The sequence below is a fragment of the Caretta caretta genome, chromosome 4 (assembly GCF_965140235.1).
Source record: "Caretta caretta isolate rCarCar2 chromosome 4, rCarCar1.hap1, whole genome shotgun sequence".
Lineage (NCBI taxonomy): Eukaryota > Metazoa > Chordata > Testudines > Cheloniidae > Caretta > Caretta caretta.
This window is the reverse complement of record NC_134209.1, coordinates 66,501,195-66,516,185: the sequence shown is the minus strand read 5'-3', so window position 1 is coordinate 66,516,185 and position 14,991 is coordinate 66,501,195. Positions and strand designations below refer to the sequence as shown.

Sequence of the window (14,991 nt, the reverse complement as noted above, 5' to 3'; positions counted from 1 at the left end):
TGCGTATGGAACATCTGCTTTCCTTCATTTCAGGCCCACCTCCATGTTCTAATTGGATTACTCAGATTTTGAGAGATATTTTGATAGTTCATACCTTTCAGCCCATTCGAACGTTTACATTGTTTAAGGCCAATGACATGTTTCTGTATAAATCCAAATCCTTCACATCTGAAGGAAGTTGATCGTGTAACTGCAAGTTGAATGGTAAGAGGCATCATTCGATATATATAGTTTTAACAGGAATATTTTGTTTCTTTAACTGTATATAAAATATATAAATACTAGAGAGAGAGAGGGCCCCAGACTCAGGTCTCAGTACCCCCTACTTCTGGAGAGGTTAGAATATAAGTTTGGTTTCACTTGCTATTATACTAAAGGCATGATTCTACAGAGTGCTGAGCACTTCACCTTCCCCAGGAAATGCTCAGCACTTTCAGGTGTGATCTGTAAAGCAGCATACTTGTATTTAACCAAACCACAGCAGACAAAATGCTGTCATCTTTCCAATGGTTTCCCACTTTGATGAAAACATACACTCTATGTACCAACTGCTGATATCCTAACTAGGATTTGTGCTTGAACCATTGTAAAGAATAATGAATGATAGGATGATGTTTCACCAGCAAGTTATTGATCAGTTCCTCTGATTCCAGCTGAACTTACAGAATATATTTAACAAACTACAAGCCCGAGTTTTGTAAAGGGATCATTATGTGCACAAGAAATACACTCTACCTACACTCCCATCTATTAAACAGGGAGGGGTGGAGTCTGGCTCCCACTCATTATACTCTGAGTAGCCCAGTTAACTTCTTGATGACCACTTTACTACAGCCAGCAATAATCTATTCTATATGGACTGGCAGTACTCCAACAAATATTTGCCAGGTGTATATTTGGGTTTTTTCAATAACCCTTCGCTTGGCTGAGGCCTTCGATTCATTTCAGAGGCCACAGAACAGCTGCTAGAGATGGAAGGGCCTAATCTGTAAAATTTCGATTTCCAATGCCCCACAAGATAATTGCCCAGCCAGTTATGGAGACATGGCTCCAGCTGCAAAATTCAGATCTAGGTTTTGATTCCAGATGCTCAGTGTTTGGATCTGGGCCAAATAACTATTGCTTTCAATTCCTATTGCTGAAGGTAGGATTTGAAGTGGCACTGTCAAGGGGAAAGGCTTTGCATGCTGTTATCAATCCCCTTAGCCATCCAAACATTTATTTACCATTATAGTTAACACTTAAGAGTCAGTAGAAAGAAAGTCAGTTGTTCTTTTATTTGCACTGTATATGGCGCCAGCATATTTCAAGCAATGGAAACGAATGTGCACTTTGTAGTGACTATCTGAAACTCTGCTACTACAAAGAAAATATTGGCATCAAAAAGAAAAGTCTTGTACTTGAAAAAGGTTCATTTAGTCACTGGTTTTCACAGTGAGACCCTGTCATAGTTGCAGCATGTACACTTCCTCCTGACACCCCAGGAATCTCTCCTTTCGCAAGATGAAAAGTATTTTATTCCTTTTGTTTTGTCCTTTCTATTTTTTCCTTAACTGAAGTAACACTAGTACTGAATCATTATACATCCCTTTTAAGTTGATTTTAATAAAAATCACTGGAATCAGAATTAATTTATTTCATTTTTCAGATTAATTTTGCAATTATTTTTGTGGGTAGTTTCCATTATTATTCAGCCCTGCTTATGCATTTATTGCTTTCCTTTGGATAAGGTGTCAGATTTTTCCTCTTCAAATATCTTTAGAATCAGTAGGTCTGATCCTGCTAGCACTTGCATTAGTTTTACACCACTGCAAGTCCAATGTCCTCTATTTTCCCATTAGGGTACAAGTAACTCCTAAAAACTTCAGTACGAATTACTCATATCCTTTGCATGGGACTTTTGGACCCATTGATTTTAATGGAGTTACTTCTGATTTACATGGGCATGAGATAAAAATCAGACCCACTGAGCCTGATCTTCCACTGCCTTGCATGTTATATAGTCTGTGCACAGTGGATGTGTAATGCTACCTAATCAAAATGGCACTCAAAGGAACAAGACAGTGGAGAATCAGGCTCAGTATCTCTCCGGGTATTCTGACACTCCATAATACAGGCCACATCTCCAGCACAGGAACTATAGGGACACATCTACAGCACCACAGCTATGCCAGCATAACCCACTAGTGTCGACACAGCCTACAGCAACAGAAGGGATTTCCCTGTCACTGTTGGAACCACACCTCCCTGAGCGATGGTAGCTAGGTCAATGGAAGAATTCTTTCATTGCCATAGGTGAGTTTACACTGTGGTTATGACGGCACAGCTACAGCACTCAGGGGTGTGGATTTTTTTACCCTTGATTGCCATAGCTATGTCGACCTAAGTTTTAAGGCCCACCATCAAATGGATTCTGCTTTTGCAGTACCATTAGTAAAGTCTCCAAGGTTTCAGGACAGGAGACTTCCCAAAAGAAACATGTTTTCCCCTTGTGCATTTCACAGCCACAGGGTAGTCTGTAAAATCAATCGATGGTGCAATTCCTTTGAGAGAACAGAGTGTCGTCAACAACATATTTTTACACTGAAATCAGAAACTGAGATGTCAAGGTTCTACTCTTGGTATTCAGAAAAATTGACCAACCAGCCACAACTTCCGAGCATCCCCCTCTCTTCTTACAACAGCCTCTCCACCCAGATTTTGGAGAATTGACGCAAACAAGGAAGAAGCGTTGAGAACATTCCACTGAAATGATTTTTAAATATCACCCGGTTGGTTTTACTTTGCTGTTCTTGCTATTTGTTAAGCACCATTAGTGAGCGAGCTGCTGTACGAAAGACAGATAAAGACCCAGGCACCTAATCCAGGTCCCAAGCAACTTACAATCTAAGAGACAGAATGTTATAGTCCTCCTACATGTGTACACAACAGTACATATGCACATAGGAAAATCTTGAACGTAGAGCCAAGTACATGGGCTGCATTGGATACTCGATGTGAAATGGCTCTGAGCTGCTCTGTAGGTGCAGGTGGCCACCGCCACATCCCCAGAAAACCAGACATTCCAGTATTTCTAGGAACAGCGTGGGCCCTCCCCTGCCGGTGTGACCTCATACACATGGTACATGTAAGGTTACACTACATGGAAGATGCCATTTTTCAGAGCATGCCAACCTGGACCTGACAGCATGACCTCGTGCTCTCTTGAAGCTAAGCTCTGTTTAACAGAGTGTGTGTGCTTTTTATGTAGCACACTTTCCCCTTACGCAGTAGAATTGCATAGGTTCCATGGCCAAAGGACCCTTTGTTGTTGTGGAGGTGGGGCTAGATTTGCCCCTTAGTGAAGATATCTAGATGGAGCTTTGTTAGGCATTGTACTCTCCAACGGCTGTACTTCTGGGACTGCAATCTGCTTATCGCAACTTGCTAATATGGCCCTCATTTTGAAAAAGTCTCAAAACCCTTGAAATGAACCATGCAACTTGAAGCAGAGCAATGTGCATTTTTTGCTTGCAACTCTGCTGTTTGTATAGTACAAGAATATGATTTTGGCCCTTATTTCTCTCTTGCCCAAAACTGGATGGAAGGGGACAAACTAATATAAAATATCTTTAGCTCTTCAAGAGCCACAGTCCTGGTGTACCCTCCCCCTGGTGAGGTTAGTGTTGGAGTATGGACGAGAGACAGGGAGTTAGTCTGGGACCCAAGCTATCCCAAGCCTCAATATTGCAGATACCCAGCCAGCTATGTGTTGGGACTCCCTCTACATGTCTCTCTGGTCCTCCACCAGCCACTTCTGGCCAGTATGCTATCACTGGTTGTCTCCCCTTATGTTTTATAGGTCAGTCATTCTCAACCAGGAGTCCGGGAACCCCTGGGGGGCCCTGAGCAGGTTTCAGGGGGGCCACCAAGCAGGGCCAATGTTAGACTTGCTGGGGCCCAGGGCAGAAAGCCAAAGCCCCATCACATGGGACTGAGGCCCGGGGCTCTGTGTCCCACCCCCCGGAGCTGAAGCCGAAGTCTGAGCAATGTAGCTTTGCCAGGACTCCTGTGGAGTGGGGCCCCAGGCCATTTCCCTGCTTGCTGCCCCCTATAGCCAGCCATGGCTTTTATATGCAGAAAACGAGTCATTGTGGCACAGGTGGGCTGTGGAGTTTTCATAGCATGTTGATGGGGGCCTCAGAAAGAAAAAGGTTGAGAACCCCTGTTATAGGGAATCAGAAAGCATGGAGCTTCAAACAACACTAACTCTCCACAGTGCATATTGCAGTTCTTTGTGGGGAGCATATTGTTAGTTTTGCTCCTCCCTCCTATTCGATTTTCTGCGAGAACAATGGGCAATGCAATTTTTTTGTGAGGGGTGAAAGGTCTTGTGGAGAGGTAGGGAGTATCAGCAGGGCCATTTCATTTTCTCCCCTCTGCACTGTCCCATCACAGTTTTTTCTGCAGCTTTTACTCCCCTTTGTCCTGCTCAGCAGAGGTGGGAGTGAGCAACAGGGCCTCTGGCAATAATATCCTTGGATTCCTAGTTTTTTTCTTCCCGCTTAGGCAGTGAGATGTAACTGTTAGGTATGCTTGTGTGCATGGTGGTTTGTTGAAAAGATTTTTTTCCCAATCCCTGGGCAAAGTGCCTCTTTTATTTTATTTCCAATTGTGTTGCCTTTTGTATGTTGCTAAAGGAGAGTGACAGTATTGCTAACCAACTACTGCAGAACTCCTGAACCCTGGATATGTGCAATCAGAACACTCCCTTGTTATCTGTCTATTTCAGCTGATTGAAGAAGGAACAGAGAGAACATTCTAAAACATTCTTGTTATACCTAGGGCACCTAGCTACTACAGTGATCAATGCACTACAGATCCACAGACACCATATATTAGAAGGAAGGGCAGGGAGGAACTGGTTATGTGCTGGGTGAGGACAAGTTACCTCTCAAGGGGTTTCAATACTGCCTACTAGGTACAGCTGTGAGTAAGAGGTGATGCAGCTCTGCACCACCACAGGGGGAGCTCTGGTAGGGATTGTACTGCAGGAGGCAAAATCTCTTCCCCCAGCTCTTTGGAGTGCAGTGCAAAGGTACATGTTGTACTTTCTTTTAGGTTGCTATAATCTGCTTCCACAGTGCAAATGGGGAAGACAGGTCCTTGTTTCTGTCTCTTCCTGGCCCCTGTTGACCCCATTTGGGGTGATTTGTGCCACCAGGTACGTTAGGATGGAGCAATTCCTGTATCCTCTCAGGACTGCTTTTGTACCCAGCCATCGCATGTGGGCATCAGGAAGGGAAGACTCATTTTGCCCCTCCTCTCCCAGACACCCAGACTCAGAACATTCTTACCATTAATGTACTGAGTTCTGTGTAACTTGCAGGTACCAAGCCACTACTTCTTAAAATCACTGATCTGAACAGAGTGGAAATTCAGATGCAATCTGTATGCAATCTACCCTTGAAGGAGCTAATACTTAATGGAAAACATGTATTCATAGAATCATAGAATATCAGGGTTGGAAGGGACCTCAGGAGGTCATCTAGTCCAACCCCCTGCTCAAAAGCAGGACCCATCCCCAATTAAATCATCCCAGCCAGGGCTTTGTCAAGCCTGACCTTAAAAACTTCTAAGGAAGGAGATTCCACCACCTCCCTAGGCAACGCATTCCAGTGTTTCAACACCCTCCTAGAGAAAAAGTTTTTCCTAATATCCAACCTAAACCTCCCCCACTGCAACTTGAGACCATTACTCCTTGTCCTGTCCTCTTCCACCACTGAGAATAGTCTAGAACCATCCTCTCTGGAACCACCTCTCAGGTAGTTGAAAGCAGCTATCAAATCCCCCGTCATTCTTCTCTTCCGCAGACTAAACAATCCCAGTTCCCTCAGCCTCTCCTCATAAGTCATGTGTTCCAGACCCCTAATCATTTTTGTTGCCCTTCACTGGACTCTTTCCAATTTATCCACATCCTTCTTGTAGTGTGGGGCCCAAAACTGGACACAGTACTCCAGATGAGGCCTCACCAATGTCGAATAGAGGGGGACGATCACGTCCCTCGATCTGCTCGCTATGCCCCTACTTATACATCCCAAAATGCCATTGGCCTTCTTGGCAACAAGGGCACACTGCTGACTCATATCCAGCTTCTCGTCCATTGTCACCCCTAGGTCCTTTTCCGCAGAACTGCTGCCTAGCCATTCGGCCCCTAGTCTGTAGCTGTGCATTGGGTTCTTCCATCCTAAGTGCAGGACCCTGCACTTATCCTTATTGAACCTCATCAGATTTCTTTTGGCCCAATCCTCCAATTTGTCTAGGTCCCTCTGTATCCTATCCCTGCCCTCCAGCGTATCTACCACTCCTCCCAGTTTAGTATCATCCGCAAATTTGCTGAGAGTGCAATCCACACCATCCTCCAGATCATTTATGAAGATATTGAACAAAACCGGCCCCAGGACCGACCCCTGGGGCACTCCACTTGACACCGGCTGCACATGGGCAAAATCCTGCTTTAAATTGGAGTTTCTCATCCGAGTATGGATGGTGGGGTTTAGATTTATGTTTGCAGTGGGCTTGGTTCTACACCCCTTTTGCACATGCAAGTCCTTTAGACTTCAGTGGATGCTACTTTCTTAGAAGGACGATAGGATCAGGTCCATTTTGTTTCATTATTATCCATATTAATTGTGATGGTAAAAAGAAACCCAGCTAAGTGTACCAAACTGTTAAACATTGTGACTTTTAATTAAATCCTTGTGCAGGAGGTGGGGATAGGTTAGTTTAGCTCCTCACCGCACATTCAGACTTTTTGCTGCCCAAAAATGCTAATGACTAAGAGTGCTGCAACATAAGACTTCGTTCAGCAGAAAGAAAAAGGCAGAGATTTCATGCAAATTTACCACAGGCTGGTCACATGCTATTTACCAGAGGCATGCCATTCACAATACTCCGCCTAACGCTACTCTACACGAACCGCTGAGGTTTGGATGCTGGTGTGACTAGGATATGAACCTACCAACAGAAAACCTCAGTCCATAAAAGATAACACTCTTTTGTTCATCTTGAGCACTGGAGGTATATATCAGCTCTCTGGATTGGGGTCATTGACTTCACCACCAATGAAATGAATATGAAAAATACCCTGTTAATCAGATTTAAAGAAGAAAGGTACAGAAGGGGCCAGTTTGGCCTCAGTTATTTGTATGTAACCTAATGGTCCAGAGAGTTAAAACTATTAAATGTAAGGCAAGGAGTCATACATCAACCTTATTTCCTAGGTTAGATTTGAATAATTAGATCTTTGTTTTAAGTATACATTAAAAACACACACAGGGTGGAAGGTGAGCTCATGTTAAAATTGTAACTTAATGCTTTCCAGGGAAGCTGGGTTGCATTAGACTATTTAATTTATGTTTTAATCATAAATATTTATGAAATCCTATTTCAACCCCCATCAGATATTACTCAATCCTGAACACTTTGCCATATTTTACATGTTATGTTCACTGCTCCAGCAATTTTTTACAAAAAATAGTGATAGGTTTTTTTTATTCCCTTGCTGGATTCAAGTAACTCTCATGGACTTGTAGGCATCAGGAAGGGATCCCTTTGCAGGGAGATTTGGGCCCAAGCAGTGTAAACACAATAGAAATTTGATTAAAAACAAAACTAAAAGTTGTCTTAAGACCAGTGTTTCAGTCTGTTATGGCTCAGGCAAATTAGTGAATATTGCTAATGTCTAGAACATTTTTGTAAATCCTTAGGGAGTAGCAGTCATGAGGAAAAGAGGTTATAGGGTAATAGTAGTTGGAGACAAAAAAGTCCTAGAAGATATTTGAGTCCATCTTCCTGACAAGGCAGGTTTAGAAAATAACTTAAATATAAAGGACCAGATCCTTAGCTGATATATGACTCCACTATGTCTGTTTGCAGTATTGCTTCACATTTAATTAGTTCAAACTGCGAATTACAGGAAGGATCTCAATTGATAATATAGTGGTAGACTCTTCAAGAAGAGATAAAGGTTCAGATTGTGAGAGTAAATCCCATAATTTATTTCCTGGAAACCACTTTCTGGCATTTTGATTAGGTTTATGGAAAAATATACCCAAGTTCTGAATATATTCTTCACTTTTTATGATTGTGTGTGACTGGCAATTAGTAAATTTGCTGTATTTGAAATTTACATTTTATGACTATAATACATTTAGGTTAATTTATATTTTCATGATTTCATATACCTTATAAATGCAAAGAAACACAAAAGAAACAGATTTTGATACAGCAAACAATAATGAAATAACCTGCCCACAGAGGAAGCTTATTCTTAGGCCCAGTCAGTTAGTGTATGGTTTATGTCTTGAATCATGAAAATTTCTGTCTCTTATATATTTTTATCCTGTTACCTAACTGTGGAAGTCTTATTATCTAGATAAATGTTTGCACTCTGATATCCAGGAAAGTTTGTCTGACTAAACAGTGCGGGATCTGTAACTTACAAAACATTTGAAATCATTTATACATAAACAATTGTGTTATATTAATTTGTAATGGAAACAATTAATACTATCTACAGGAGAAAACCATTCTGGTGCCTCCAACTCAAACTGGTCTGGCTTTGCTGAAGTTTATATGGCTCAGCATGAAGCTGACTTCTGAAATATAGACGCTTAAAATTTAGATCAAAACTGAGTGCAGAAAACCTTTAAACTAGTGTTTGACCCACGAGGAAGAAAGCAAACTTTGTTTCTCTGAATTCTGATTTTTCATTAAAAACCAGTCACATCCATTTCCAAGTTCCAATAATATTTTCAGCAGGTCCCAAAGAAGATGCCATGAGTTGCAGCTGTCAGAATGCAGTTAAATGCTGCTGTGGATTTTAGGATTCCTGTATGTCCTAAAGACAGAGCGTATTTTAAACTAAATTATAAAGTAGAACATTTTTTTAGAAGTAGTTACTATTTAAAAACAACTCTTCCTTTGACTAGTAATATCACCATGTGTTTTTTAAGTCATGGAATGGTTTATATTAAAAATGTACTATAATAACATTAACATTTGTTAGGGGAATTGCCAAAGTGCTCAGTTCTAATAAAAGCTTCTCAGCCAACTGACAGTACACTTCAGGGATAGAAATATATAATATATTATATTTCAAAAACTTATTCAGGTTGCAAAGTCAAGCACTCAAAAATTAAGAAGTAGGAGAATTTACCTTAATGCAACTTTAATTCTGCTCCCTGTGTGTATGAATTGAACACCAGTTGAAATCCTAGCTCCAGAAAAGTAAATAGCAAAACTCCCACTGACTTCAGTGGGGCCAGGATTTCAACTACAGTCTTTAATTACATGATAAAATACTATTTTTTCCACAGTGCCAAAAGGGTATTTTGATAGGGTGAGTGAGGGCCATTTTGTTTGTATTCTGTGTGGCTGCTTTAGAATGATGCATGAGATACAGCAGGGCCAGCAAGCATGCATAGTGCCAGTGGAATATTCAGAGATATAGGGCGGGTAATATCTTTTATTGGACCAGCTTCTGTTGGTGAGAGAGACAGGCTTTCGAGTCAGGGAGAGCTCATCTCAGGTCTGAAGAGGAGCTCTGTGTGGCTCGAAAGCTAGTCTCTCTCACCAACAGAAAGTTGGTCCAATAAAAGATATTACCTCACCCCCCTTGTCCCTCTAATATCCTGGAACTGACATGGCTACACCTACACTGCACACAGTAATGGAATATTTAGAAAGTTAATGAACAAATCTCTAACAGGTTCTACGATGCATCTAAAAATGACAACTTTCTCTAGCTTGCAGCTTGACTACATTTCAATCGATTTTCATAAAACCGGCAAAATGTCCTCTCACCCAGGACTATCCTCCTCCCAAATTTCAAGTTCATGCTCGAAGGCAAGGAGGTGCTAGAGCTCTTTAAAAAATAGCTTGAGGAAAATTTTTAATATTATCAAAATTACCTCTAAACTCATTCTCAAAACACCTGTACCACTTCTGCTGAAACTTTCCAGTGAAATTCCATCTCAGGCAAAAGCAGAACATAGAAAATATTCCAAGATGCACCACGGCAGTTCAACCAGAGAAAGACTAGAGATCATATAGGATGTAGTCCAGCCCATGGAGAAGAATGGGAGCATGAGGCACCTGAATTACATCTCCCCATAAAGCAGCTCAGGCAGATGTATATTAATGTCAAACTGACCCAAATCTAAACCTTTAGAGTCTATTCGATAAGCTAAAATATTTTGATTTGGGTCAGCTTAGCCTGAAACAAAATATTTCATTTTGATTTTCCCAATGGAAAATTGAACATTTTTGGAAAAGTTAAAATTTTGCCACAGAAGATTTCGACTTTTCAGAATTTGCACTTTCCATTGAAAAACAATTTTAATGGAAAATTTTCATCCACTGTAGTTGCTACCAGCTTCTAATACAACACATGTATTTTTATGACCACAACTTTGGCTTGATTCTGATCTCACTGGTTTAAAACCAGGATAATGCTATTAACTTATTAACCTCTAATCTATACCAGTGTAAGTGAGATCAGAAACAGGCCCTGTGTCTTATTTCATACATATACACATATATTTGATTAGTTTTATAAAAAAACAAAGTAGAATTTCTTATAGCCTTGTGGTATGTACAACTGTATTATAGTTCTGCCCCTAATTATAATTTATAGTATACATTTCTAGAGAGAGAGATTTTCAAAATCTGAGCTATTTTCTTTTTATTTTAAAACCCATTTTTAAGCCCTAATAGGCAAACATTTACTATATATTTTATTAATGAAAAAAGATATATATGTGAGTGTGAAAAAATCAGAAATTTGCCAAAAATCTTTGGAGGTTAAATTGTTTATTTTATAACAGTGGTTTTCAACCTATGGTTTATGGACAGTTGGGGGTTCACAGACTATGTCTAAGAGGTCCGTGAAAGGTTGTTGTTATCATAGAACAGTGGTTTTCAACCTGTGGTTGGCAGACCCCTGTGGGTCTGCAGGCTATGTCTGAGATTTCCAAAGGGGCCCACACCTCCATTCAAAAGTTTTTAGGGGTCCGCAAATGAAAAAAAGGTTGAAAGCCAGTATTTTATAATATTATGCCTTGTTTGAGGTCCTAGGGAAAGAATAGTCATAATAATCTCAGCAGTGTGTTTGCTTTCCAGACTCACAAGGCTAAAGTGAGAAAAACTTTACAAACATATTTCAAGGGTTTCTAAAACACATTCAGGCAAGTTTCAAGATCAGCCAAATATTTTGATCCCCATGAAAATAACCAAGGTACAATCCTGTTCTTGTTCACATCAACAGCAGCTATATTAGGTCCCACAGGAGTCTTTTGCTTAATTAAAAAAAATGTGTCTTTTAAAATCTATTTCTAATTGTAGTTCTGTCCTTCCAACCCACAGCATATATCAGTGAAGTCTAGATCTCTTTGGGCCCAGTATAATCATATGATATAATCATGCAAGTTTATGGTCAAATTTGGGCCAGTAAATGTACAATTCAATATAAAAAGTAGCCTTTTATGGGTTTGCTTATTATATATTAAATCAAGGCTGCACTGCGTAATTTAGTTACATTTAAAAGAATTGTTTATAATCCTTCATGTATTTTGACAAATCCAGCTGCCAAACAGTACTTAAACACTATTCTGATGTATAAGTGGCCTTAACAATCATAAACTGATTTGAGCCTCTGCCATGACTGAATGTTAAATTCAAGCCCTACCACTCAACTCTATTGACATTCTGGAAGGGCTAATAAATCATCACATAAAGACTGTGTAAATCATAGGAAATATTTTCTGTATAAACAAAGGAAGACTAGGATATGTTCCCCAAATGGTAGCTATCAATCTGATCCATAAAGAGAACAGCCGTCTTTTCAAAAGCTGCTCTCTTCATTTGTTTAATTCTGTCCTCAGCTAGTTGTCTGAAGGACACCATCCAAAACCTAAAAATGATGTCTTGACATTTGCTTTTGAACATAGACTGAGTTAAATTTCGCTTTCCTTTATAATTAATAAATAGAAAAGCAGTAATTAGAAACAAACACACTGATACGTTGTCACCCTGTTAAAGAACAGCAGTTAAAGTGTACCCGTTGCTGCTTCCTACCTTATATACATTGATAGGAATATCAATGACAATATAGATAAGATCTCCTAGTGCCAGGCTAGCTATCAGCGCATTGGGGCCATTCCTCATACACTTGTTCTGGTAAATGATCCTCAGCAAAGTTGCATTCCCAACCAATCCAACGATGAAAATAATACAAGCTATCACTGTGTTAACGTATTTGAAAGTGTCAACAATTTTAGTCCGTTGGGAGCAATAGTTTGTTTTGTTGGGTACCATGGGTCGGCTAGTAGTAAGGAGTAAGCTGGGCTCTATTCCAGAGTACGTGGTCAAATAGTTTCCAGAATCACTCAGATTGGTGTAATATCTGTCAGAACTGTCGCTGAGGACACATCCAGTGACAAGCAGTAGCAAGGAGACTCTTAAACAAAAGGTTTCCATCCTAAAATCTTGAATAGCAGGTACATTCAATGAAATAGTTCTTTCAATATTTCAGTGTGATCCTTCTCACTTCTTCACCTATATGGAGAAACAAAACATAAACAAAACACAGATTAACAATTATCTTATTTCTCATTTCAAAAGAAGTGCTTGTTCAGCTTGTTTTTTATACTAGTTAAGCTATCTTGAATAATAGATTACAAAATGAGACAGAAAATCCCCATGGCATCTGAGGGGTAGTGCTAAAGAAATCCTGCCATATCACAAAAGTGTGTAGGAGTATTTGTCTATATAAGGGATAAAGCATTCCAGACAACAAGTGATGGATAAGAGTTTTGTCACAAGACTTAAGCTTCCCAGTCGAGTAAATCAGCATGGGGTGTCTTGGCAGCATTACTGATACTTTAATCAAAAGAAAATTTAAATTTTTCCATAGCTGGAGTTCTGCTAAATAACAAAGCCACAACCCTAAATTCATAAATTCTATTTAAGGCCAGAATGTATTGTTATTATTATTTGTTTTAATATTTGTTGGTGTACTGCAAAAATCATGCTATAGACCTATTTTTCTTTGCCATAATAATTAGCTGGCTTTTAAAATTTAAAAGCCCTGAATATATAATTTTCAAGTCCAGTTCATGAATAAGTAGTTCATTTAGTGCCAGATCCAAAGCCCTCAGAAGTAAATGGAGAGACTCATATTGACTTCAGTAGGCTTTGGATCAGGCCCTTAATGCTTTTAAATCTGCTACATATACTAGTAGGCTAGTAGAAATTTATCCTGGATATTTCAGAATTCCAGTGCAACTCATGTTCAGATGTTAATGGTAGATAAGTTAATTATAATTGTATAAAAAAGCAAACATGATAGATATTGCATACTAAATACTTGGCATGACATCCCAAGGAATAACCCATGAAATCTGCTGCTTTTAAAGGGCACATCAGTAGTAGGACATTCTTCCACCACAAGTGTGACCCTGAGTAACAGAAAAGTCTGTGGCCTATTTACTGCAGTGGAGGATGGTTATCATCAATATTAGTAATGCTGCATCATGCTTCAGGTCATAGAAACCACTCTGGGATTCTCTTTTGTGAAGTTTAGTGCTCACTCTCAAGCCCCAAAGATTTTTTCCCTTCCCTTCAGCTCAGTGTGACAAACTATCACAAGACATCTCTGTGTGAACTAGGATAAAGTCAAGGGCAGTGTTGAGCCAAACTGGAGATTTGAAAGTCCAGTGCTGCGTAATATTACTAGGAGAACTTGAATGAAGGAGTTGCAGAGGTACTTTTAAGTTAATTAATTCCAGAATATGTGGAGATTCCCCTCCTATTTTTCCCTAAAGGATTATTAAACAGAATAACAGTGAAGAATTTACAGTAGAAAGCAACGAGAGTTCACTGACACCAGGCATTTGGGCACTATCATAATACAAATATTTAGTACTACTGCCTACTATGCTCTTCCATTCCAGTAGGTGGTATGTAAAGAGTCTTGAGTGTGTAACAGGAGCATACACATCCCTAATATATGTATGCGTGTATTTTGCATAGAGTATGCCTGTGTTTGTCCTCAGTGGTACAAATTCTGACCTGCTTCATTGGTGTAGCTAAAACCATAATCCGGCCCACTATATTAGTCTATGTATATGATCACAAACCCAATTAACTGGTATCTGTCTAAGATATTTATTTTAAAAATGCTTGTTCGACTAGTGTCTCAGGACCACTAGCAATACTTTGCACTGGTTTAGTGCTTTCAGTTTAGGATTCTAAAGCACTTCATAATAATTTTACAACAACAATTTTACAAATGGGGAAAACTAAGTCACTGAGAATTGCAGCGTCTTGTCCTGTTCAGAATGTAAATCAGTGATACAGCCAGGTATAGAATCCAGATTTTCTAATACCTAGTCCTTTGCTTAAACCATGCCACTAACCTTCTCTTTCTCAGTTTATGAACTTTTTATGTGCAAATTTGATATATTACTTATATCCCACATAAATGTGATGTCAACATGGTAGTCATACAAACAACAGGATGAATGATGTACAGAATACCCAAGACCCCAAGAAGAAACCTTTCCTGAAGAGGTAGCAAAATCAAAATGAAAAGAATTCCCATATACTAATTCCAAGAACATGGATTCATGATATACATATTCCAAGATATGGAGTCACTGACAAATCCTCCACTACTATGTGCGTATTTTCAGAGTGCCTGTATGGTGTGTAATAGCAGTGCACAAGCACCCCACTGCATGCAATATAATAATACTTGTGTTAACTGTCTGTGAGAATACAATATAATAGCCCATTGTATTTACATAATCTCAGTATCGAGAATAGCTAAGGAATTTCTGTGCATTTACAGGCCATATGCATGTGGTGTCAGTGTGTCACTAACACAATGACAGGTTTCAGAGTTGCAGCCGTGTTAGTCTGTATTCGCAAAAAGAAAAGGAGTACGTG

General features: G+C 39.6%; 1 protein-coding gene across 1 annotated transcript in view; it reads right to left on the bottom strand.

Annotated features, from left to right (window-relative positions):
• Positions 1-14,991, bottom strand: part of EDNRA (endothelin receptor type A) — a 39,663-nt gene that overhangs the window by 23,698 nt on the left and 974 nt on the right. Inside the window, exon 2 of the mRNA XM_048847485.2 lies at positions 12,118-12,597. Within this exon, the coding sequence (XP_048703442.1) occupies positions 12,118-12,519 (402 nt within the window). The 5' untranslated portion in view covers positions 12,520-12,597. The remainder of the gene's footprint in view (positions 1-12,117; positions 12,598-14,991) is intronic.